The sequence below is a fragment of the Crocodylus siamensis genome, chromosome 5 (assembly GCF_052110815.1).
Source record: "Crocodylus siamensis isolate JL-2025a chromosome 5, ASM5211081v1, whole genome shotgun sequence".
In the NCBI taxonomy this organism is placed as follows: domain Eukaryota; kingdom Metazoa; phylum Chordata; order Crocodylia; family Crocodylidae; genus Crocodylus; species Crocodylus siamensis.
This window is the reverse complement of record NC_143399.1, coordinates 166,695,097-166,722,417: the sequence shown is the minus strand read 5'-3', so window position 1 is coordinate 166,722,417 and position 27,321 is coordinate 166,695,097. Positions and strand designations below refer to the sequence as shown.

Genomic DNA, 27,321 nt, shown 5'->3' with positions numbered 1-27,321 from the left:
GGCAAAGGTCCAACAGAAGGAGTTTGATTAGGTCGGTGACAGCTTCCATTTATTTTCTAAGTAAAGCATATGTGCATGTGTGCACACATGCATCCATCCTCTAGCACTCACACATGCCTTTTTTTTCTTTTGTTTTTTAAAGGAGAAACGGGGAAAAAATGGCAGCAGCTCACTCCACATTAGCAATTTTAACCTAGAAAACCCCATGGTTTTCTGCAGACCACAGTAACATTTTTGGCAAAGAATATTACACTTCTAAGGTATTGAAAATAGCCTGAAATTACTTTAAAATGTTATGAAAAATACATTGGCAGTGTTCTTAAACATTTTAATAAAGCCTCTATTTAAATTGTTTTATTCCAAAAGCAATCTGAGATAGAATACTCAGAAGGGAAGCTTCATCTCCCCACATATTTTCTAGGAAAAAAGCAAATATAAAAAAAAAAAAATACCACTTTTTAAAAAAATGACTGCAGATATTGATCATCATAAAAATATCACCTTCTCTGTCCCTGGCTCTCAAGACTACACAGTAACTCAGACATTAGATAATAAGTAATACAGGAGTGTCCAGAGGACCTAATCAAGTTCAGGGTTTGGTGCTATACAAACGAAAACACTAGGATTCTGGTGCTCAATTCATCAAGATCTTTCTATAGCTACAGAAGCAGCAAAATCACAGATCAAGAACAAAATTTAACATAAGGTAAAGGAGCAAATGTTTGCCGCCATTCAGTAAATACATCAAATACTACCCGGATCAACATAGACATATAAAATAGGTATGTGCCTGAACATACCACAATCACTTGATTCTAAGATGAGGCTTTCCCCCCACTTAACATGGGAGGAAAACTCCCCTCATCTTAGAATTGAGTACAAGGGTGGATAAGTAGCTGCTGCAGTTCAGGATCCAGCCCCTACCCAGGGAATAGCCATAGCCGCAGCTGTTGCCTGGCCTTCTCCTTCCCCACACCACACTTCCCCTGCATACCACCATCTCACCCAGCAGCCTCTTCCTTCCTATCTGTTCCCCACCTGCCCCTTTCCTTCCTGCCTTACCTTTGTTCCTTACCGACATGCTCCATCCATGCTGCAGCCTAGGACACTGAGCCTGGCCCCAACCTAGCCAGTAGCAGTGCACAGACTGTATGGCTGCTACAAGGGCTGGGGCCATGTTCAGTGCCCTAGGCTAGAACAGGGATGAGGCCTGCTGTAGAGAGCAGGGGTAAGGTGGGGGAAGAGAAAGCAGAAGCTGGGTGCAGGGGAGCAGAAGCTACAAAGAGCGACAGGAGGGAGAGCAGAGGAGAAAGGAGAACCCAAGGTTCCAGGGGTGCAGGTAGGGGGAAGAGGTTGCAGGGGGCCAGGCACAAGTATAGGGTAACTGCTTGACCTCCTCACAATACCTGCAGCCCCCACTGCCTGCCCTCCTGGGGATGAATTCAAGAGGCCCTCCAATAACTGATTCTATACATCTAATTATTCAGGGTTATCTTAAATTTGAGTAAATACAGTAAGTTGTCAGGAAACGCATTCTGAGCCTGTCTGGCTTTCTGTCCCTAATCCTGTATTGCAGCATTTCCCAAACTGTGAGGTGCATGTACATATCACAGCAGCAACTGGCGGCACCCCACTACATCAGCCCTCCGAGTGCTGGCAGCAAGATTAAATGGTAAGGCTAGCTAAAGTATATGCATGTCAGTGAAAGGGAAGGGGAGCACAAAAATGCCTACTTTTACTGCAGTGCAGCATAACCTCAAAGTTTGGGAAACACTGCCATATTGTATCATCTGCATTATATTAGCAGAGCTTTTCTAATTTCCAAGGTAGAAAGCTGCTGCTCAGCAAAAGGAATTTGTTTCCTGATGTAATAGAAGTTAGATACCTACCAACAGCATTATCACAATGAAAAAGTTGGACATGACAGACAACCAAAATAGACCTGAACAGATTTATTAAAAGCTCCTTCCCTACAAGAAGGGAGGCTGTTTTAGTGTGGTTTTACAGGGTCACCACCAACATGTATAAATTAAAAGAAATTAAATTAATTTTTAAAATTTTTTAAAAACACTTGTTTAATGGCAAATATGATGATAGCAACTTGAACAGAAAGTGAGAAAAATATTAAATGCATTAGAATGCTACTAAAAATAACTAGAAACATACATTGCATGTTCACCAGATTTTTATTTCTCTTCTTCGCTAGAAATTTTTTCCCTAACTTGGACAGAACCTCAAACAGTGTAAGCTTTACTTTTAAATTCTTATCAGTTAATGGCACAATCTGTTTATGTGACCTTGCTAGCAATCTGTTTTACCAGTCAGGCCCCCCATTCTGCAAAGACTTCAAGTTAAGCATGAGAACAGTTTCACTAAATACCCATACAAGATTCATAGCCTTAATTTCCTCAGTTATTAACATAAAAAATTTAGTCTAGTAAGTGAATCAGCTGTCAGTACTCCATCAGTTTATCATGTTCTAAATTATAATCTTAAAATACGCAGCAGGTATAACTCTCACATGCAAGAGCTGAACATATTACAACTGAGGCTATGATTCTGTCACAGTATTTTTTTAATTTAATTACCTAGCTGGGGGTCATATGAATTACCTAGCTGGGGTCATATGAGCCCAGTATTCACTCCTGCCCAAGGCAGGGGGTCAGACTTGATCTACTTAGGTCCCTTCTGACCCTACAAATATGACACTATGAAACTAGTAACTAGTTGGGGGCACAAAGCAATAAAAAAAAAAATCAAGATTCATAAAAACAGGTGAACAATTTGTTTCTGGATATACTTCCTTTCTATGAGCACTGTTTTACGGGAGTATGTGGGTAGACAGCTGATGTCTCATTCTCTCCTACAGGCCAACATCTCAAATTGAAACATACCTCCCACAATTCTACACATTTTAGCTTCTGATCATCAGACCCTCATGACAATTATGTTGTTTCTTTGAATTCACCATTTCTAAAATGGCCGTGACAAAATCGTAGCCTTAATCTCATCAGGATATAGCACACTTTTCCTGCAACAACCCTAAACAGGCCCATGCAGATGCAACAATCTGTACACATGCTGTCAGTTACAGGACTGGAGCCCACAGGTGCAGAAGCATTTTCATGCTAAACCTCCCATTTTAGACACATGACACAGAGGTGGAAGTACCAAAATACTGAGGTTTAGACTATTCAAATGTGATTTTTTTTTAAAGACTAGACACAGTTCATTTGTCTTGTCAGTGCTAGCAAAAGACACCTTTCCCTCATAGATACTAGGGTGTAACCTTACGTGGAGGGGTGCAAGTGCTAGAAAGGCAGGATCTAGCATGGTAACAACCTTCATTAAGAAGTACCATAGAGCTTTCCAATGCAAATAATTTTTTGTATTTTTCTGAGCTGCATGACAGTTGCAAGAAAAAGCAGTCCAGCTTTGCACATGCAAAATAAAACTGGTCTAACAAATGCTTTGTAGCAATATCTAGAGCAAAGGTAGACTGGACGCACTGACATGCGTGGGTAATTTAGCCGCATTACAAAAAAAAAGTTGGAGATAGGACATCTGATTGCTGACTTGCTCCATATTATGGACACTTTTCCTCTAGGCCATGGCTATCCAACCGGCAGCCCATGAGGGGTTAGCATCCAGCCTAGGGGTTATTGCCCATCCACCATTCTTCCCAATGCCCCTGCTGTGGTCTTTGAGCTCCCCTTCCCTTTTCCATCTCCACATGCTGCCCTCACCCTTGGGGACTAGGCAACATGGCTTGCAGCAGTCTGGGAAACCCACAGCCTACATGGCAGGTAAAAGCCCACAGCCTGGGGGCCCATGTGAGATGCAGCCCCTAGCCACTCAGAAGTTGGACACAGCCCTGCTGTAAGCAATTCCATCAAGGAACCAAACTGATATATATATATTAAGGTTACACAGTTAAGCAATGAAAATTTAAAGAAATTAAGCAAAAGACTGTACATGAGACCTGAACTTGGCTCTACATATGGTATTATAACAAAGTATGCATATAGTACAACCTCCCTGATGTGCAATCCAAAGCTTCAAGCAGGTAACTACAATGCTAATTTAGGTAGAAAGTTAGCAAACATTTGCTGGAATATATATGACACATTTCTTTGTTGTTACAGTAGGCAGTAAGGATCTGTTGTGTTGCGAAAAACATTTTGCTACGTAATTTACAAAAAACGTACTTTAAATGACTCAAACAGCAATACACAATGCAAGAAGCCAGAAATTATGTAGAAAGATTATGCAATGCTAATAGATCATAAGAAAAAACACTATTCTACATCGTAATGTACTATTTAAGCTTGCATGTAGAGCCTCATGTTTTCCAATTGCTTAATGTCTGAATACTTAACTATGCAGCATTAACAGTATCCCAAACATGGGAGGGGGGACTGTTTTGATTTTTTTGGTATTAATTGGCAGAGTTTTTGGTTGACCGAGTTCTAAAGTCTGCTCAAAATGTCAGCATTTGAAATCTAGCAAATGAGAAACAATTATGTCAGATTCCAAGTGATTCATAAGTCTGAAGGGGTGCAATAAAAAAAAAAGTTAAAAGAAGCAGTCATGCAGAGCACTGGCAAAGGAAGAGTACTGAAGGAATTTGGGGGAGGGGGCTAGGAAATCATTCTTCAACTCACCAGTCCGTTGTTTGGCTGAGGTGAAAAAGGCAAACATTACCAAGATGCAATGTGGAATTAAGCCACAAATCAAGGCCCAATCCTGCAAACACATGAATAACTGTAGACCCATCTGACTATTTATGTGGGAAAATTATTCAGGAGTGTTCACACAGGATTTGAGCTCAGACAGCACACTTATAGGACAAAGCACTACTCAGAGTTCAACAAGACCTTCCCATTGGTTTAAGTGTGGTCATTTCAACTTACAAAAGTGATCCTCCAAAGTCTCGTGATATAACAGTCCTCTCAGGATATAACAGCTCCTCTCAGTTTTTATTTCTTATGAATTTGCAAGCGTCTCAGAACCCACTCCATGTTTCAGATGCTAGCCTTTCCAGCTGACCTGAAGACTATAAAACCCTTCAGTGTGTCTGTCTGCACTACACCAGGAAAACTTGGGGAACTATTTAGATAACATCAAGAATAATATCAGGTATCATCCAGCCAAACTTGAAGGGACTTGGAACCTAGAGCTCACCAGTTCACTATGTTTAAGCGTACTGAACCTTCAGAATAGACTTCTGAAATATTTTCTTAAAGGATTCTGGTCACTGAAAGCCCTGTAAAATTAAAGTTAAAGAAAAATAATATGACTGAACAATACAGAATGGGTGGAGGTACACAATGCAAGTATTTTTAGACAAATTAAAAGCTATTTAAAATGTCCTAGAAAGAGTACTGTATAACCAGAAATATTCTAGATTACAAAAATATAAATATAGTATAACTGGAAAAACTGGAAGGGAAATACAAGTGGGTTGACCTCAGTGAAATGAAAACTGAAAAGTCCTAAATCTCAGAGACTTTGATAAGAGTGGAGCTTGATAAACTGCTCTCACTGTGGAGGACAGAGGATGGGAGAGGTAAAAACCTGAAAGAAAACCAACATGAATAATGCAAAAGACACCTGAGGAAGATAATTTCATTCATAGTGGCAAACATGTGGCATAATATTGTTGCTCTCAAATAGTAGGAGTTTCAGACAAGTCAGCTACTTTAACAAGAAAGCTGCCATATGCTGACATCCTGGACAGTGATTAACTTCATTAAAATAAGCTTCTTTAGAGCAGACTCTGTAGGTCAGAAAGTACTGCGGGTTTAGTGCCGTTTGCATTTTGTTAAAGTACAAACATTTGTTTATTTTGTTGTGTCCTTGCATAAGAAAAAGTTTTATTCAGTGGGAGCAGATCCAAGATCTTTAGGAAATCTATATTAGTGTTTTAAAGTGGCTGGATTAGCCAGATAATATCTGCGCAATTATGCCTTCTTGCAACACAATCAAAATGAGCATACACTGCTTACAGAAAAGACAAAAGCCTTTTGAAGCAGAGGCACGTGCCAAACTAATTTGTCTTTACTGGTGGGACCTGAGTATGCAGGCTAGGGACAGAAGGTCGGGTGGTTTGTTTTAATAGGAAAAAAAAAGTTAAAAAAAAAGTGTTTCTTGGGGGGGTTGAATCCTAATAAAAGTAACCAGCCAACTTGCTGTAACCTTTGTGGGTCTGGCCTTAGACCAGTAAAAGAGAACACAGAACTTAAACCACGGGGGAATTATACCCAGTGAACCCAATTAACAGAGGGTCCCCACCCAAGCTAAGACAACCAAACAGGGTGCTGGGAAGATCAGGCATGGGTCCAATCCTACCAGCGCCCCCCAACACAGTGCTGACTGCCCGGAGCGCTGTCCTGGCCCAGCCTCTTCCTAGCAGGAGCACGAGGCCACCTAAGGAGCAACCGTAAGGGGTGCAGCGAGGTGCTGTCCCTGCCGGAGGAACCCCGGTGTGAGGGGAGACATCTCTTGTACTTGCCAGCCGAGGGCCGCCCTTCCCGCTGGGCCCCTGCTGCCTGGCCGCCCGGCCCCCGCGCCCCGCCCCGGGCCCCTCAGCCACCGGCTCGGCCCGGATCACGTGCTGTGGGGTCCCGGGCCCAGGCGGGCCCCGACTGCTGGGGACCCGCCGGCAGAGCCGCACCAAGTGCAGGCCCGAGGTCACGTGCAGCCGCCCCCCGCCCGGCCGATGCAGCTGCAGGGCCGAGCCCGGAGCGGCGCCGGCCTTACCTTGGCAGCCATGCTGTGCCCGCGCGGCCGCCCCCGGCCCGGCCCGGCCCGGCCCTGCCCTTCCCTTCCCCGGCAAACGCGGCAAGCAGCAGCTTCCCCGCCTGCGCCGCTCTCACAGGCCGGGCTAGGGCGGACCGCGCCGCCCGCCCATTGGCTGCGCCCGCCCCGGCCCGGCCCGGCACTGCACCGCCCGGCCCGGCCCGGCCGCAGCGCCTGCTCAGCCGGTGGCCTCCGCCCGCCCTGCGCTGTCCAGCACCGGCTGCCCACGCGGACCGCTCCGCCAGCCCGCACGAGGCTCGTCTAGATTCTGGAGCAAAGAGCAGTGGCTTAGGCCCTGAAGGGAGGGCCCCTGCACCCGAGTAGCCTCTCCCCAAGGCCTCAGCCCCACTGTGGGGCCCAGCTGTTGGCTGAGGGCTTTTGTTGTGGTTGGTATCTTCTCTGCATCCTGGCTGTCTCAGGGACCTTCTCTGTGTTTGTGCCCAAAAGCTTGCATTCCCCCCCCATTTTTTAGTTGGTCTGATTAAAAGATAGCACATCTACCCAAAGACAGTGTGACCTTTGTGTGGTGTAGGTTGTAACTGTGTTGGTCTAAGGACAAAAGTAGACAAGGTCCTTTGGGTAAATCTGATATCTTTTATTAGACCAACTCAAATAGCTGGAAAAATTCAAGGACCATCCTGCACTGGCTCTCAGCCAGTCCTCTGGGAGTAGCCCCCGATCCTTCCTGGCCAGCAGCAGCATTGAGCAGGCCCCAGCCACCCCAGAGGGACCTTTTCCCCCTCAACCTCCTTCCTGTTCCCTCTCTTCCTCTTCTGCCCTCAGCTAGAAACCACACCTGCTACACCAATGCTCAAAATCATCCTTGCTCTGCATTTATTTTCCAGTTAACACACCCACCCCCATCCCACATGCACACAGAATCTGTGCTGTTCTACCACAAGGGAGGAAACTCCAGTTGGATTTTAAATCTAACTGTAGCGCCCATGGTTTCCTGTGATGTCAGCTAGAGTAGAAGCTGCCCCAAATTTCATCCAATGGGGAAAGCACTGTGTTGCACAGTCCAGGGAAATACAGAAACACTGTGGGAAAGGGGAAACCACGGAGTCTGTCAAAGAATGACTTGTGCTGCCTGATCTGAAGAGCTAAAAGCTTCAGCCTTGTTTAAAGATGCCATGAAGAAAGCAAGTGAGATACTGGAGCTAGTGGAATGTAACAGGAACATACAAGGCCTGTCCCAAACATATGAGCATTTCTTCTCAGAAAATTATGTCCTTGTGTCCAAACTGGCTGTCTTTGCTGCCTCTGAAGTAAGGTACTAGACTGGTGATTTTTCAGAGGCCCAAATAGCAGATACTTCCACAAGTATCTTATCACAATGTTTTATTCTGAGGTATTCTGGGAATAAAAAGCTCTTTAATAAAATTCATTTTTCTATTATTTTTGGTTCTAGCTCTTCAGACCTGCATGTGCTTTGCTTTACACACAAAAAGTCCCACTAAAATCAACAGGATTACTCACAGGCAGAAAGGTAGGCACAGGTGGAATCATTTGCAGTGGTCCAATTAGCAAATCTGAGATGATTACATTTTTAAGTTGAGTGACTAGCATCAATCCATTTATAAAACAGCACAAATATTTTCAGATCATTTTTAATACTACTGCTACAAGAAGGATACTTATGGAGAAAAACAAAATTAGTAATAATTGTGTTTTGACAGAAAAGCACAAAAGCAAGGGCACTGAGAGCTAAGGCAGAAAGTCCATTTTAAATGGTTGGCGTTGGAAAAATAAACAGCAATGGGATTTTTTCCATATTCAGTCTGCTAACAATTTTAAGTAGCTCACAGTACTTAACACCATAATAGTCTGCTTTCCAAAGCAAAAAAATGTAGATGCATAGGAGAAATTTAGTTTAAAACTGTAATTGTGAAAAATTTTCTTCAGCTACCACCTAACCCTGCAGGCACCTAACTCCATAAATGCCTCAGGTTTGTATCGTAAAGTTCCCCAGGTGTCTTAAGTTCTGCTTGTGGGAATGCCCAGAAATGTCCCATTGATAAGCTAAGCTACATGTACAGAGATCAAGAGCTAGACTCAGTCCATGTCCTCTGAGGATCTCAATTCAGTAGATATTCTCAAGCCTACGGCACAGATATAAAAACAAAGCTTCTCGCCAAATGCAGGAGCTGTTCCACCTCCTTTTAATATACAAATGGTGGTAGTGCCACTCCCATTGTATTTGGCCTCATGGTTAGAACATTTGCCTGGGATGTAAGAGACCAAGAATCTGTTCCCTTTGTGTTTCTTATCTCCACAGAGCACTCTCAACAACCCACTATCAGCTGTTCTAGCATGAGAGATTTTTCACTGCTTTAAGGGGAAGGACCATAAGTCTGGTTTAGTGGTTCCCTCAGCAGCAAGAAAAAAGTCATGAGTTACAATCGCTCAGTGAACAAAACAAATTAACAGTCTAGAATAACTACCCCCAGTAGGTAACCACTAGACTGCAGAGCTTCTCTTTCCTGTTTGAAAGTTAGGTTATATAGTCTATTTGTAACCGTCACAGGATAAACTGCATAAACAGTCCTTAAAGCAGGAACCAGAATCTAGTGAGTGCCCTAACCACTAGGCTAATATGCTTATACTTATGATCTTTTCTACCCTGTGAATCTGGAATTCTTTTCAACATGGTAGCATAGCTCCAACAGAAAAGATGGACTTCCCTCTATCCTAGTGCAACCCATAGCTTGGTGACTAAGGCACCACAGGGCCAGCAGGGAGCAGGAGCAACTGGTAGAGATGGATCACCCACTGATGCCACTGTTTCCTGCCCTGCCTGGCATTCTGTGCAACTGTTTCCCAGTTTTTTTACTTGGGGCCCTCAGGTGAATGCAGGGAAATGCATTGAAGCAGAGAGAGGAGGGTCCTGGCATCCTGTGTAGCCAGTCCCCACGGCCCTTAGCTAGAACTAGGTAGAGAAGTCCTGGGGCTTCCCCTACCCTTGGGTCAGCTGGAGACAGCAGCATCAGTGGGTTTTCACATGTTCCTGCTCCCTGCTTAGCTGCCAGGTGTCCCCATGGTCTGGGACCAGGTACTGGAAGGGGGGACCTGCATGCCACTACTGCTGTCCCTACCAACACCTGGCAGCCCACACAGTTGCTTAATAAAGCCCCAGACTAAACCCCTAGCTGGAGCAGTCCTTCCTTTCCATTCCTCATTTGGTCCCCATGGGTGCCCAAGTCTAGCCGTGCCTCACACCCCACAGGGGACCCAGGTGGCTAGGGCCCCAGGGAAAAGGAGCTGCTGGCACAGAGGTGGGGGGTGCAACCAGGCTGCTGTACCCCCCCTGGATTTGTCCTCCGTCTGATTTACTTCATACATATTTTCTCCTTCTGCAGTACAGCAGCCATTAGCTTCTTTGGTCTCATTAGCATACAAGTCAGTAGTCTTCTTTTGATCCAAGGCCCAGATTCTTTCAATTAAGCTCTGATAGAGGGTCAAAGTATTAGGCTGTCCATTGAGAGAAAGTTTGTAATAAAAAATGGCCAAAACCCTTGGGCTTAATGGGAGACAATGAGGAACCAAGCACATGCCTGCAATAGTCTGGGATATTCTGGCACATTTAGAACTGATTTAATGCTCTCCAGAAGCAGGTTCTGCCTGAAAAGTTTCTATAGAGTGTGGAGTATACATTTGAACTATACCATTCCAACCAAATATCAACCTCGGTGGAAGACAAGCAACAGCAGCATTCTCCTGAGCTGCATAGTTCTTCCACAGGGGATGACTGACTGGTCTAAGTAGTTTTCTCTTTCCTGAATCTTAAAGATTTCTTGTTCACAGTTGGCCTCACATTGAAAATATCTCTAATAAATCCCACAAGACTTAAATTAAATTAATCATTCACAAGGAATAATTCCTCCTTTTCTACTTGCACAGCAATATCCACAGCAGATTGTAATTTCCTCAAATGTATTTGTTATTAAATCACGTGACTGACTTTCTCTATTATCAACCCCAAATGTTTATTGTATTGTTCATAAAACAGCTTTGTTCATTTAATCAAATGGTACTGGTCAAACATGGATCATAGTCCCTGATTGAATCAGAACACTGGATCCTCAGATGTAAATATTTCTATATGCATGTTCAAAATCCATTGTCTATCAACATGTTTGTCAGCAGAAAAGCAAATCTGATGCTATCAAGGGTAAGTGAATAGCAGAAACAAAGCCAATGTTAATTAATTTAAACAAATGTTCTTTGAGGTTCTCTCACATTATTTGCCCAGCTCAAATTATGACCATCTTTCCCAAACACGATACATTAATGCACCGCATCTACAAAGGGGCACCAGCATTCACAAAGATAAAGTTGGAAGGAGAGACATGGTTCTGATGTCAGACTGAACGATTTAACCGATGGTGGCATTTCCAAAGACATTGTTGCTAAAATGGCAGAGTTGAAGATGGTCTAATAGGGCTATGTTTTAAAATGCAATTGTATATAAACCAGTAAATGTATACATCAATGTTGATTATAAATAGAGTATAAGTTAGAATACCTAATGGTGGTATGCTGATTTATACCAGCTGAGTATCTGACCTGTAGGCTATAAGGAGCATTTCACAAACAAAGGATGCTATATTTCTTTCCTAAGGGAAAAATACTTCGTAACTCAGAGCAACCATTGGCATGAATAAGTTATGAAAAATCTTCACAGCCAAAAGAAACATAATCATCCTTCATGTATAACAGATTTGTTTATTCTGTAAAGATTCATTTCAGTTGATTAATTATCAGTATCTGCTGATGGTGGAGGTAACAAGCCAGCTCTGATGAGAGAATCATTTTAGTACATGCTCAGAATATTTTATCAACTAACACAAGTTGTATATGCTTAGAATATTTATCACACTATGCACTACTACAATTACAATTCTTTTCTAGCTAGATATAGATATAAATTACTTTCCAGGTACAGAAAATAACTATATTTTTTCAAGTTTTTTTAGTAGAGTTTTTTTAATACATCAAAATAAAATGAAGGTACAATCGTGCATTTGTATGTCAAATCTCTTCCAAGTGCTAAATTGTGCAGCTCTGTTATATCATTGTTATTCTGAACTAGTAAAAGATTTGCATAAGTGCAAATGCCAGCTCCTAACAATACCATCAGAATTATTTTAGCTTATATCAAATGGAATCTGTGCCAGCTAGATTGCTTCCTCATTGACCATTATGTACACATGCAAGTTAACAAGATGGAAGTCCAGCTAAAGGAAAATCAACTTCTTTTTTCCCTCCAATTTCATTTTTCACTTAAGAAAATTGCCACCATAAGCTGAAATCAAATACAAATGACAGATTAAATTATCTCCATTCCAAAGTATTTATGCAAGGGAAAAGCTTGTAATAAACCAAGTCTATTAATCAGGATAAAGAAGAGAAAAGAGAAACTTCTTTTTTTCAAAATAGCCTGCAAATTTGCAATTTCTAAAATTATTCCTTGACAGGAAATAAAATTAAAATATAGACATATTCATTTATAGTCAGGCAGGTTGTAATCAATAAACAAATTCTTCATAAAAACTATTCCCATCACTAAGTCATGTCCCTTTTTAAAACAGACTTCACTTATAGAAAGGATTTATCATCATTATTAAAAAGCATGTGTTTATATGTATTATATATGCATACAAACATACCACACATGGTTTTGGTATCTTTGGGTGTGAGGGACAATTCAGACATTAATCAGCCAAAGCTTTGTAAAGAATAATAAGAGCTCAGTCACCTAATGGGAAAAGTTCTTCACAAAGGATTTACAATTTTTTCCTCAGTGTAAGTAATGTCACACATATCTCAACTGTTTTGCTTCATGTATCAGACAATTAACCTTTTCCCTTTTCCATGATGATATTAAATTATTAATTATTAACATATATTTCCTCTGTAAGCTTGTATTTTTCTAAATGCTCTTGAGGAATAGTCCATGCTTTAAGGAAATCATAATTAATATCTAATACAAAATCCATTGAAGCCTTTTGGAGTTTTTCTATTAAGTTCAGTAATAGCTCAGCTAGACCCAACGAATACTATCTGCCTAGGTTTCTATAGCTTTTGATTAGTACCCTATCAAGCACCTGATAATTGGTCTCTTCCATGTTACAGGGGTGTAGGTTGTAGCCATGTTGGTCTAAGGGCATAGGTAGACAAGGTTCTTTGGGTGAATCTGATATCTTTTATTAGACCAACTAAATAGTTGGAGAACAATTTTTAAGCAAGCTTTTGGGTTCAAAAACCCATCATCAGGCTAAGGAAGTTTTAGCAGTTGATGTATGCGTTTCCTGGATGGAATGGAAAGTAAAGAAGCCAGAGGCTGGGCTGATATGCATACAAGACAGGCAGTCAGTAAAAATGTAGATTGAGAAGTCAATGGGTGAGAGACTGGCTGGGTGGGGTGATAATTGTTCTGGTAGATAAAGATGAGATGGATAAAGACGGGGTTTAGAAAGGTTTTAATGGATTATAAAATCTCTACAATTTGAAGAATTTATAGTGGCTATACAGAGCACTGAGGCTTTACCTTAGTAAAAGAATTCCATAAATTCTGTCTGTAAAAAAAGAGAATTCTACAGGAAACTTCAAATCCTTCTAAGATCTCATTCTGACCAAATATCGTAATAAGGGACACATTACAAAATGTTTTTCAAATGACTGATGCATGTTTCCAACTTTTGTCCCAAGTCAGAAGCTTTTGCAACAAAGTTTCCAGAAAAGTATTCATTCTTCTCCCTGGTCCCATTCCTTTTTTATTATTTAATAACAGTAATTTTAGAAGAAACTAAATACAGTTCAGGAAAAAAGAATCAAATCTGGAGTTCAAGGTCTGTGAAGCATGCTATAACTGTCAAGAAAGGGACATTCTTTGCCATTGCTAAAATTGTGCAGCAAGAAGGAAAGTAAGAAAAAGCATCCGTGGTCCCCTTTGGTGTTGCTGAGCCATTCCTGGTCCTGATTTTAGCTAGTCTACCCTGATATCTATCTCCTATTAGGGTATATAACAATGAAGTGGGGAATGCAAAAAATAGCCTTCAAATATAGCTTTCCAAACAGGTTACTGTGCTTGGAATAATTTAAAAAAAGAATTATACTTAATAGATTTAATTTTTATGATTTCTGTTAAGAAAAGACTGAGAGGCTTCACCCCCATTGTGCTAGATACTGTACAGACATATCATTTAAATAAAGTCCTTGCCTCAAAGAATTTACTGAAAGAGTGAGTGGGGTCTATATGCCATCTAGGCTGTCCTCTTGTATTAATTCAGCCATAGCATTTCTGGTCTGGTCTTCCATGAATGACTTTGCTGCATAAATTCCCCACGTGCAACATCACTTCTAACATCACAGGTGCAAGCTAGCAGTGAAAGATTTGGTAGTGGGAGCAGCACAGAGAGAGGAAGGAATACACAATTCCAGCTCTGGGAGAAATGTGTGAATTGCAGATTCAAGAACAGAGAAGTGGTGGTGCAAGGAGTTACTACAGATAGCACTCCCAAGCCTCCAGAGCATGCACATGCTCAGAGTGGTCCCTGGAAAGGCACCACATGCCTTCTGTTGGCACAAAACTTAAGAACATAAGACTAGAAGGGGCCTCCTTGGCCACTGAGTAGAGTCCCCTACACTTGCAGACAGTCATCCACCCAAGGAATCCCCAAACCTGCTATTTTAACTCTCACACAAGCACAAGGCACAACAGCTGAAACACAGAAAACACCTTCTACCATGCCAAAGATAAAAGCAGGAGAGACACAGTCATTGCTAATGCCCAGGCACGGCAATGACAGGAAAGAAGTTGCTTAATACATACTCAGAAGATCCTAGAGGAAAAACAAACAAACAACAAAGCATTCCTACTATAAAGGAAGGGGAATAAAACTGAAAACCCTGCAGTCTATGCTAATCTGATGTAGGGAAAAAATGATTTCCCAACCCCAGTTTGGCATTTGGTATGACCTTGAGGGGAGGAGCAAGACCCGCTAGCCAAGCATCTCTTAGTACTGAGAGGAGCAACAGTGGACCCCAGTCAAACTATCCACTTTAGCTCTTGCCCGCATCTCAGGTATTCGGAGGAAGGCAGAGGTGAAGGAACTCTGCTGCCAGAAAGAAAAGCACCATGGAAGACTTCTGGGTATAGAAACAATCAAAGTTTTGCCTGGAAACCTTTGCAGTATCAATGAGCCCTGTGTGTTTTCTCTCCTTTTCAGAACTCACCTCAGAGGACAAGAAGAGCACAGGCAATGGCAAGGATGGAGAGCAAAAGCAGCAGCAGACACCAAAAGAATAAAAAATTTGTTCAAATTTTGAAAGTTGTTTTATGTCTATTACCATAACTCAAGCTAAAATGAGCATAGTTTTGCAGACTTCCACAACCGTTTGTAGGGGATCTAAGTAGACGACTAGTCTAGGAATGGGTTCTTATTCTCCAAACAATGTGTGTGTTATGCTGCTAAACCCACTGGAGATAGGGAAGCTCAGTGAAATTGCTAGAGCTGCTCATAATTATTGGAAGACCATTTAAATTTTGCTTTTTAATTTGACTTTTATGTCTTTGCTTTCTTAAATCTCACTGGTTTCTATTATTTTCTCAGTGACTTAGATGGTTTAGTTCTCAAACAACGTAACAGTACAAACAAAATGAGACAATTAAATACTTCCCCAGATCTACATTAGTCATTTGCTATAACAGAAACAATATCATATCACAAGAGCAGTGTCTCCCTGCTAAATGACATTGCAATTGTGATCATAGTGTAATGTTACTATCCTGTGCTGACATTCTGTTGACATTTTCCATTAAAGAGGTTTATTGACAAAAGAGAATGTGTGTGCTTGCTATCACTGTGGTTTTTCATTGCTTGTAAGCATTGCTTATTTTTAATACTTTTATCCTACCATGAAGTCCAGAAACCCTTTTTCTTGCTTTTTAGCCTTTCAGGGGTTGGAGTTGGTATATGAAAGTCTACAAGAGAAACGTATTATAATTCAAAGAAGAATGGGCCTTTGACAAGGAAGAATTCCACATCCATGTAACTTGAGCTAGGTTGTTACCTGGGTTGGGAATATCTTTGTTTTCTAATTATATAAAATAATTTCTGTTTCTGTTGCTGGAGCCAATGCACCTTAAAACTTTAAAAATGAAATACTGATGAGGAATTTTTACTCTTTGGATGACTATTTATTCTATTCTAAATGAGCAGATCAACCTCATTGATTAACAAGCTTCTCATAGCTTTGATTTACACTTTACTGCAGGTTGATATTTTGAGGACAGTCATATCCCCAGCTTATATTTGTGCAAGTGCACTTTTGCATATACTACGTACTTTTACAAACATTTATGTTCTGGCAGTGCAAACATATTCCTTTTTTATTTGCTCTTTCAAAAGACCTTTAGGGCATGTAAGCACTATCATCTTTCTGCATAAGGAGTAGTATGCAGTGAATGCAAGATAGGCAGACCTTGGCAGTAAAGCTATGATAGCATGAACTGAGCCAAAACATCCTTAGCATATTGTGTTTGTGCTGCACCAAGCTTAGGTGGTTACACTACTTTTGGTGCAGGAGTCTAGCTAGACTTGTAGTAGTACTGCTGGGTTAGGGTAGCTGGCTTACTGCAAGCACTGCACATACACCAGTAGACTCGGCCTCTCAGTAGAGTTTACTGGCATGTGCACAATGGGCACCTTAACACATGCTGGACACCTGCTCTGACCCACGCTAATTAGCACACATCGGAGCAGACTTAATTAATCGAGTCTGCTGGAGGGTGCTTATTAGCATGCTCCAACAGCCTTTGCCTCACATGTATTCAGTGTCCATGTACTTCGGAATGGTGATGGGGGCACTTTAACTAAAGTTCATTTAACAAGCTTCAGTTAAAGCACTGCCACTGCTATCTGAAGTGTGGGGTACTGAATACATAAGATGCTTCAGGCACTTTAATTAAAGCAACTTCCAAGAGCTGATCTAATAAAGTGCTGCCCTGCACCCTGGGGCATGTGTAAAGTACCCAATGTCACTCTAAACTGGCTCTAAAAGTTCAGGAGGTGGCACTTTGGAATGGATGCAGCCAGGCTCATTATGGTGCTCCCTCGAACCATACACAAAGTTTAACTCAGGACAAAGTTTAACTCAATTTTTTGGAATCCTTGGACACCTTCTTTCAAGCCACTACCTTCCTGCCACACTGGGGTATAGATTTACCTGAGGGATACTGTTTAGAACAGCTAGGTTGGGTGCTGGCAGCCACAGCATCATGGAGCTCAGGACTAATTTACCTTGCCAATTTACCCTGTTCAGTTACACACAGTGTCCCCTGTTGAATCTGTTCTACTCTGTATAAATAATTAACTATTAATTGAAACAGGGTGACCATATGTCCTGGTTTAGCTGGGATAGTCCATGATTTCAGAGGCTGGCCCTGGCTGGCTGCTGGGAATTAGAATGGGCATCATAGTAGGGGGTGGGGGGCACACACCCCTCCTGAGATTGGTTCTTGCCAGCCAGGGAGTGGGGGCAATGGTCAGGGTCCCTCCCTGAGAAAATGGGGGTGCTGAGAGAAGCGCTGCCGGCACTTCCAGGTTTGCTGCTGGCTCTTTCTGCTGGTGGCAGCAATTGGCCACTGGGGGACCCTCCTTCCCCGCAGTCCGCGATCAGCCACTGGTGCCCTCCCAGTATCATGAGGCACCAGTCACCCGTGATGGGCATCCCAGAAACAGGGACACAGGTGCAGTCTGGCTGGGAGTCAGAGCAGTGTGGAGCATTTTGCAGGTGGGCAGATACCAGGGCTTTTCTGAATTTCCCTATAGTTAGCCTAACCTGAACCCATATTAAAGGATTCTTACATTCCAGGTAAGTGCCAATGACTCCTCACTTCTCTTTTGAAGAATGAATCTACAAAGGAAAACAGAACTTGAGAAAAAGAAAAGAGAACTGGAGAGCCTGAGAAAAACAGATTAAGTCTACAGTGGATTAAAAAGGATCCATCCATTTACTTCTTGCCTGCAAGCATTTAATATCTACACCATACAAACCAAATTAACCAGTAATTAGGATAATCTAAGAATAAATTAATGGTACCATCATGATAAATCATTCCAAAAATAATTGAGTACCCACAAATAACATTTTATTGTTTTTATTTCTTTTATGCTGTATATAAGCAGGAAGCTCAATTCTGGTACAGATAATAATAGAAATCATACAGCACCTGCCTCAGGAGGTTTACTTTCTAACTAAGCTTCAGCTTGAGAAGCTCTGTCTATCCCACTGTCTAAAACAGGTGGCTTAAGTTTTAAAAGGTTTTTTATTGTTTTATTATTAGTTTTTTAGCTTGGCTATCCATGCAATAAGGCTTAGAGACAAGAAGAAACTGAGAAGCTGATTGTGGTTCTATGGTTTCATGCTTCAAGAGCAAGCATGATGTTTGAAGAAGAGTTACACTGTGGAAAATGACTCTGAAAATGCCATCATGCCGCTTTATGCTTGTTGTCTCTCAATGACTTTCAGATCAAATTTTCATAGTTTACAAGTCAGAAGCTCTTTTCTTCTGTCTGCCAGCTCTATAAACTTATTCTGCATTCTAAAAATCAAACTGTGTTTTGTTTTGGGGGGGGGTTTAGCACAAGATCAGTACCAGTAATATGGAGTCAGCAATAAATAGAAAAGATCCGTTCCTACTACTGTTGCATTCCCAACATCAACAGGAATATGATTTAGTTCATATTAAACAATTCTGTGAGTGAGTGGACGTCTGAGGCAAAAAGGAGCTAGGTGCATTTTCTTCTCCTGAATTGGTCCTCCATTACTAATAGCAGTTAGACGTAGGAAAACCATAGGGTCACAGTCATATCCCATGACAAGCTGGAACAGTGAGGAAAAGGTTTATGGATGGGCCTCTGGGACTTGCAGTGGCCCTGGGAACAGCTTTGTTGTGCATTTCTGTCATTGTTTTGTGCTCTTCTTAATATACTGTGCCACAAGGGGTGGCGATAAGTAGTTTTGGGTGTGATGCTAAGTTTTTCATGGGCTGGCAAAGAAGGCAACCAGTTTCCATGTATGCAGTTGCCATAGCCTGAAGACGGAAATGCATTCCAAAATGCTACTGATGTGGAGAGTGGGATAGCAGCAGCTGCGATAGCAGTTGTTCTTGTTACAGAATCAACAGCAGCAGCAGCACCAGCTGCAACAGCAATATCAACAGGGATCCGGGTTCTCCCTTATAAAAAATTGCAAATTCTCTGGTAAAAACTCCAAAATCCATGATTAAAATGAAACACCACTATATATATTGGTATCAATTGAACACAATTTTTTATTGATATATTTACAATTTTAAAGCAATTTGGAAGCCTATTAGTGCATGGATTACTATAGTAAAATAAATTCTAAGTACCTATACATTTTGGTATTTGATTTGAGGTTTTTTATCATGGAAAAATCAGAGCTCCCCCTGTCCCCTTAGCTCATCAGGCTGCAGGTCTAGGTCCCTCCCTCCCAACCACAGTCTTCTAGACCTGCTGGTGCCCCTCACTCCCACCCACAACCCCCACAGCCATGCAGGTAAGTCTGGCACCTGCAATGCTGGGTAGGGCTGTGCAAAGCTTTGGTCCCTGGTTTGATTCGGCAGAGATCTGGCTCAATTCGGTGGCTCAATCCAGACCGAGTCAGAGGACACTTCAATGTCTCCAAATTAAATCGGAACCCTCAGAATCGCTTCGGAAAGATTTGGTGGTTCAGACACAGTTTTAAATGTTTCTTCTACATACCTCTAGGTAGCAGGCGACTCGCGAATGCTGCGATGGTGGGGCACATGCAGTGTCCCACAGAAGTGCAGGGGGCTCCCCAGCACACTCAGCAGCAGACCCGGAAGTGGACCAGAAGCAGTTCTGGTCCACTTTCAGGTCTGCTGGAGAGCACACCTTGGGTACCCCTGCACCCCGCCTGTGCCCCCCTGTCTTGGCAACTGGTGCCTCCTGGGTCTGGGGGGGTACCCAGGTTCCCCCTGCAGCTGATTGCAGAGCCAAGGGGGTGAAGTGGGGGCCCCTGCATGTTTCTAGTCCACTTCTGGGTTTGCCACCGAGCACGTGGAGGGGTGCCCCACCCCGCACTCCTGTGGGACACTCCATCTGCCCCAGCATCACAGTGTTTACAAGCTGCACTGATTTCTCAAGGTATGTAGAAAAAAAAATTAAAGCTGTGTCTGTGTTCAAATCACTGATTCTCTGAATCAGCATCAAATCTGCAGATTCAGATTCAGCCAAATTGAATCAGGGACAGTGATCTGAATCAACAAATTGAATCACTGTCCCTGATTCTGGCCGAATCTGAAACCAAATCGAATAGGGTCCCACTTTGCATACCGTTAATGCTTGGGGACTGAGAGTTAACTTGAAATTGGAGGGCATCTGGGGCAGAAATTCAGTAAACTGATTTCAGTAATCTGATTCTGCATCCATCCAGGTTTATCTTAAACCAGTTTTGGCCATTTTGAAAACAGTTTATGTACACTGAACTTCTGTTGCGTTATATAGTTGAACCAGTTTCAAGTCACTTACATCAGTATATGTGTATTTCTGCCCCAGCCTGTAAGGCTATCTAAACTGATCAGTAAAATCCCAGTAAAAATTTGATGCCATGCCCAAGTCTTTTAAGGCTTTACCTTTATGCATTATTTATTAACTCAGAATACAAGCAAGTAAAATAATATAAAACAAAGCTGCTGTTCTGAACAAGATGGGCAGTATAAACTAGAAATGTTTCCCAGTGTGTTTCTCTGGGTATCTGCACCACTCTCAGGGAAGGACATTCTGAAGCACAGTCCCAACACACATAACCCAACCCAGAAATATTTCAGTAAAGCTGCTCCAGTATCACCCCCTGTGTCCACTCACATGTCCCCTGTTTCCACTACATCTATAAATCTGTTGTTGGGGAGAGAAGGGATGGGGATCTTTTTCTGTCAGGGCAATAAAATGTTTTTCAGAGAACTGTCTGCTGTGAGCGTGGTGCTGGAGGTAGGCAGTGGGGTGAGGGACCATGGGCAGGTGTCCAGGTGGGCTACAGCAGGAGAACAGGAGGAAGTGGTTGGCCAGTGTCCCTTGCACCCAGTGCCTTGTCCCCGGGTGTGTGGCTCACCTGGGATTTTGCGGGGGTGGGGGTGCTGAGGCCAGCAGAGCCATTATGATGGCCAGCAGGAGCCTGGAGAATGGGCCGTCAGTGCCAGGGGCAGGGGAGCAGCCATGGCATGAAGAGGGAAAGGCTGCTGTGAGAGAGCCACTGTGTGCTTCCCCTGGGCTCTACATACTGGTCCCAACCAGCAAAGTGGCTGGCCAGTGGGGCTGTCTTTTGAAGATAGCTGCCAGCCCCAGGCAGCAGCAGCTGGAGCCTCCAGCTCCCCCTGATGGTGGCAGAGGCCTATTGCAGGGTGGCAGGAAGCAGGAACAGTTTCCTGCTAGGAGCAGCATATCTGCTCCTGCTTCCCTGCCTGGGAGCATTTATTCTCAAGTAGTTTACTCATGAGTAAACTGCTCTGGATTAAATGCATGTGTAAACTCACCCAGTGTGCATATCTACACATGTAAGAGCTGTGGGGTGTGTTTACTCTAAATTACTCTGGCAAGAATGGGTTTCAAGAGCAGATTTGTGGAGGGATTCAGGAGCGGATTTGCTGCTCCTGGCAGCAGTTTGCTCCCACCCCCTCTGGCCCTGCACTGACCTACTGCAGCAGCCAGGAGGAGCTCTAGGGTCCCTCTGGGTGCTAGCCCTGGGGCTGGCAGGGAGCACAAGGCCAGGAGGCAACTGTCTTCTGTTGGGGGCTGGAAGATTGTTCTCTGCCCCTAGGAGCTGTGTGCTGCTGGGGCAGGCTCTGTCACTGGAGCCCAGGTGGAAACAATGTCCCTCTGCCCCAGCATATGGGATGTCTTGGCCCCAGCTTCCCAATCCACAGGGGCTCTTGGCCCCAGCTCCCACATCTACCCTTCCCCAGGCTTGGAAAGAGCTTCAGGGGTGGGACAGGTTCCAGCTCCTTGCCTCGATCCACTGGTGGGGCAACTAGCAGTGAGCCCCTGGCTATGCAGGGATTCCCCACCCAGCCGGGGGCTCACTGCTAGCTGCACCACTGGCAGATTGGGAGAAGGGGGTGGGACTTGCCCCTGACTGGGACAGTTCCTGGCTAGCCTCAGGCTGTGCAGGGAGGCCTGCACTTGCAGCTCTGAGCTGGCTGGGGACAGTCCCAGCAGTCAGGGACAGGTCCTAGCCAGCTCCAGGCTGGGCTGGAAACTCTCTTCCTGCAGGCCTCCAGCCCCTAGCCCCCATTCTACAACCATGGAACAGGGGCTGGGAACAGGCTGGGAGATTGTTCCCAACTGCTGCTCTGTGATTATGGAGCAGGGGCTGGGGAGCCTGTTCCCATTTATATATGTATATATCATACACATACACATATATACATACACACACACACACTCAGTTATGTTCAGTAAAGGGCTGTCATCCTCTTTGTTCACATGTAAGGCTGAATATATGTTGATCTGGATAACATTGCCTTAGTATCCAGAAGATACTAAACTGTTAATCTCTATTTAGCAGACCTGAATAACACAATTGAGCAGCTTTTCCATTCACTATTTAAGATGAGGGTCTGGGCAAGAGCTTGTTAGTTGAAACCCAGTCAAGATAAGGCAAGTATGCAAGATATGTTGATTGAGAGAATATATTCAGCTTTGTTACAGAGGTCTAAATAGAATCTCTTTTTTGGAGGTTCAGAGCTTGTCCACATTGCTGCTATGGTGGTTCCCAGTAATGATGGTGCAGAGCAGGCCCAGTCATGCCTAGTTTCCATGCACTCTCCAGACCCAGAAATACATGTGTGATGCTGCTCCAGGCTCATCTACAGCACTTACTCTGAGGCTCACATAAGACCAAAAGCTCAACAATGCGCACAGAGAGAAATTTGAAAGTAGTTCACTAACACATTTCTGGCTTGGAACATGCCCTCAGTCTCAGGTGGGTGTGAGCTAGAGCATACTCAGAGCCAGAACATGCTGCTGCCGCTATAATTATTTTGTAAATCTATACACCTTCTTTCTCTTCATATCTTATTCTAGAAGATTAAATTAACTGAGATTCTTTAGTTGACACAAGGGAGACTTGTGAATGCTAGGAGTTAGACACTCAGAGGAAGGCTTGAAACTCTAGAAAAAGCTTCCCCTTTTGAGTTGAAAAAAATCTGTATTTTTGACCTTCGAGACATGTTACCAAGCCTACTTTTCTCTTTTTTGTCCAACAAGAGCTGAGGGTGTGGGCTTGTGGGTGGAAACAGGTTGTGATCAGTTTTTGTGGGAATATCTCAATACTATCAATGGATCAACATGGAGTCTATGTTTTCAAAGCTGAGATTGTGCATGCATCTAGACAGGTGGTCTTTATAAACTGAAATAATCACATTTTAGTGTGGTATTAGCAAATATTAAATAGAATATCACTTCAAGAAGTAAGAGGCATGATCTGAGGGATTGTTGTTGAAACAGAATGTGACCCTTGGTACATCATTTATTAGTGAGTGGTTTATTTGGAAAATTTTGAACCCCCATGCAGGTCATCTATCTCAGTAGCTAAGCATTAAGGCTACTGCACTGATAAGCTATTTTTTTATTCCTGAGGTAGTAGACACCCCTTCACTGCTACCAGCTTTGGAAATGGTCTCTGTAAATCATTAACATGATACATCTACTTTCAACACAGCTGTATTGCTGAAAGTTGATATTTGGAATCTGTTAATCATTACCATAGGCAGATGGAGAAAAAATTAGCATGCATACGTGCCCCCCCCCCACCAGCATGCAAGTCTGTGGGGAAAGGACGGGGGGGGGGGAGAGGAAAGGGCCATAGGGGGCAGATCGAGGCCCCAGTGGTAAGGGAGGGAGCGGGGCCCTAGCCGGACTGTGTGGTGGGACAAGCAAAGGCCCAGGGACATGTGTCCCCCCCCAATCTCTGTGTGGGGCGGAGGTAACTGCCACTGCGCTTTGCTCCCTGATGCAGCTGTCTTGGGATTGGCTGATGCCACGTACCTGCCACAGCTGGGTTGCACTGTGCCCCCTGCCCACCCTGCAGTGGGATGCATATGGCATTGATCCCCACTGCCCTGAGAGTTGTGCAAAGCCCAGGGCACAGTGGCAGCCGCTTCCACCCATGCATAGATTGAGGGGCCTCTGCTTGTCCCACCACCCAGCCTGGCCAGGGCCCCACTCACCCCAGCCCCTGCTCCTGTTCCTGCCTGCCTGTGCCCCGCTTCCTCCTTTACCGCTGGAGCCTTGGCAGTGAGGGAGGGAGTGGGGCTGGGGCAGGAGCTGTACAGCCAGGGTGGGGGCACGGGATGGAGCCATAGGCAGCTTGTCTGGGGCACCAGGTGCAGGGATGGGGGGCAGTTCCTGCTGCTGCATGCATCCCGGCAGGGCACAGGGTGTGTGTGCTCTGGATTTGCACGCGAGGCAGGGTAGGCTGTCACTTCAGGCTGGGGCCAGGGCCAGGGACAGTGCTGGGCTCCTCCCGGCAGGCAGGTTGGGCCACACTGTGCTCAGGATGGGCGGTGGTGGTGCTGGGAGGGTGGGTTGAGAAGGGTTCAGTGAATTTTGGAGTGGCTGCAGCCCAGCCCCATAGCTCCCCTCCCAGGGCTGCCACCACCTGCCCTGAGCATAGCCCAGCCCAGGCTCCCACCAGGAAAACCCCAGTGCCACCCCAGCCCATAGTAGCAGCCCACCCTCACCCCATGTACAGATCCAAGGGCACATGCCCCCATGCCTTCCCAAGGTGCAAGTAGCAGCAGAAGCTGCACCCCCCAGATGAGCCATTCGTGGCTCTGGCCAGTCCCCCACCCCCATTGTGCAGTGCTTACCCCAGACCCACTCCTTCTCTCACTGCTGCATGTGCACCCCTCCCTACCTGGGCTGCATTGCAGCCCTACACACTGCCCTGCATTTGGGGGTGCTGAGCCCCATTAACCCCACATTTCATATAGTTTCATAGTAGTTTGGGGTCAGAAGGAACCTGAACAGATCATCTAATCTGACCCCCTGCCACTGGTAGGAGCACACGCTGGGATCACATGACCCCAGACAGGTGTTCGTCCAGCCTCTTTTTGAATTTACCCAAGGTAGGAGCAAGGACCACTAGGATATTGGTTAGAGATCCTAGCCACCCTAACAGTGAAACAGTGTCTCCTAATCTCTAACCTGAACCTATTCTCCAGCAGCTTCTGGCCATTGTTCCTCGTCACCCCAGGTTCCAGGGAGGAATAGGGCCCTTCCTATTTGCTGCTGATCTTCCCTAACGAGTTTGTAGGTAGCCACCAAATCCCCTCTCAGCCTCCATTTGCTCAGGCTGAACAGGTTCAGGTCCCTCAGCCTCACCTTATAGGGCCTGCCCTGTTGCCCTCCAACCAAACAGGTGGCCTTCCTCTGAACACTCTCAAGGTAGGCCACATCCTTCTTAAAGTGCGATGCCCAGAACTGGATGCAGTACTCCAATTGTGGCCTGACCAAATGTCGTGTAGAGGGGGAGTATCACCTCTCTGGACCGGCTTGAGATGCATCTTTGGATGCATGATAAGGTGCGGTTGGCTTTGCTGGCTGTGGTCTGGCATTAGCGGCTTATGTTCATCCTGAAGTCAATGTCTCCAAGATCCCTTTCTGCCTCTGTGCCCACAGTGGGGGAGCTCTTCAGCTTGTATGTATGCTGTGGATTCCTTCTCCCCAGGTGCAGCACCCTGCATTTATCTACATTGAACCCCACCCTGTTACCAACCCCCAACTTCTATAGTCTGTCTAAATCTAATTGCAGCCTCTCTCTCTCTCTTCGAGCGTGCCTACCTCTCCCCACACCTTGGTGTCATCGGCAAACTTGGACAATGTGTTTTCCACCCCCTCATCTAAGTCACTGATGAAGATGTTGAACAGTGTAGGCCCCAGGACCGAGCCCATGACCCCACTATTTACATCCCGCTAGGTCGAGGACAACCCGTCCACCACCACTCTCTGGGTGCTCCCCATCAGCCAACTTTTTACCAATCCAACTGTGTAGCCATCAATGCCACAGTTGCCTAAATATATTGATGAGAATGGGGTGAGAGAGTGTCAAAGGCCTTCTTAAAGTTCAGAAAGACTACATCCAAGGTAATCCCAACGAGGATCAAAGGGAGCAGGAGAGCACACAAGCCTCCATGGCTCACCAAAAGCATCCGGGAATGTCTCCTTGCTAAAAAGGAGGCTTACACCCAATGGAAAGAAGGGGTCATCACCAGGGAGGACTATTCTGTAGTTGCTTGGGGATGTAGGGGGGTAGTTAGGAAGGCCAAGGCAGAGATGAAACTGGGACTAGCTTCCCAGATTAAGGACAATAAGAAGTCCTTTTTTAAATATGTAGGGGGTAAAAAGAAGGTCCCGGGTAATGTGGGGCCCTTGCAGGATGCCATGGGGAACTTGGTCATCACACCAGACGGCAAAGCTAACATGTTTAACGATTTCTTTGCCTCCGTCTTCCTAAGTAGGGACCAGAACAGCCACCTCCCTGCTGGGAGCCCCTCGGGTCCCAGGGGAGGCACACCTGGGCCATGGGTTAGCGAGGATTTAGTTAGGGAGCTTCTGGAGGGGTTGGACGTATTCAAGTCAGCCGGTCCGGATGATCTCCACCCTAGAGTTCTAAAGGAACTGGCTGAGGTCCCCTGGCACGACTTTACGAGCACTCGTGGTGCTCTGGTGAGGTACTGGAGGACTGGAATAGGGCCAACATGGTCCCCATCTTCAAAAAAGGCAGGAAGGAGGACCCGGGAAACTATAGGCCGGTTAGTCTTACCTCGATCCTAGGCAAGCTGTTCGAGAAAATTATGCTGGCACACATCCAGGAGGGGCCAGCAGGGGACTGCATGCTTAGGGGCAACCAACATGGGTTCATCAGTGGCAGGTCCTGTCAGACCAACCTGGTGGCCTTTTACGATCAGATCACCAGATCATTAGATGTAGGGGTAGTAGTGGATATAGTCTTCCTGGACTTCCGGAAGGCTTTTGACACTGTCCCTCACCCCGTTCTCATTAAGAAACTGGGGGGCTGTGGTGTGGACACCCACACAGTCAAATGGGTCGCCAACTGGCTGGAGGGCCGCACCCAGAGGGTGGTAGTAGATGGGTCCTTCTCAACCTGGAAGGACGTGGGCAGTGGGGTTCCGCAGGGCTCGGTCCTCAGGCCCGCACTGTTCAATATCTTCATCAGTGATTTGGACGAGGGGGTAAAAAGCACCCTGTTCAAATTTGCTGATGACACTAAGATGTGGGGGGACGTGGGCATACTGGAAGGATGCACCAGGCTACAATCAGACCTAGACGGGTTACAAGGGTGGGCGGATGAGATAACTTTTTCAAGGTTTCAACACCGACAAGTACAAGGTGATGCACCTCGGGAGGAACAACTGGCACCATACCTACAAGTTAGGGAACTCCCCTT

The 27,321-nt window shown here is 44.7% G+C and overlaps 1 protein-coding gene across 4 annotated transcripts in view; it reads right to left on the bottom strand.

The window, feature by feature from the left end:
• SLC25A13 (solute carrier family 25 member 13) overlaps positions 1 to 6,934 on the bottom strand; it is a 133,210-nt gene extending 126,276 nt beyond the window's left edge. Inside the window, exon 1 of one of the 4 annotated variants that reach the window (XM_090046976.1) lies at positions 6,763 to 6,934. In XM_090046976.1, coding sequence (XP_089903102.1) covers positions 6,763 to 6,774 — 12 coding nt within the window. In that variant the 5' untranslated portion in view covers positions 6,775 to 6,934. Of the gene's footprint in view, positions 1 to 4,664; positions 4,747 to 5,184; positions 5,266 to 6,514; positions 6,534 to 6,762 lie in introns of those variants that run through there. The other 3 variants (XM_090046980.1, XM_090046978.1, XM_090046977.1) reach the window with 3 other exon arrangements.
• Positions 6,935 to 27,321: the final 20,387 nt, after the last annotated feature.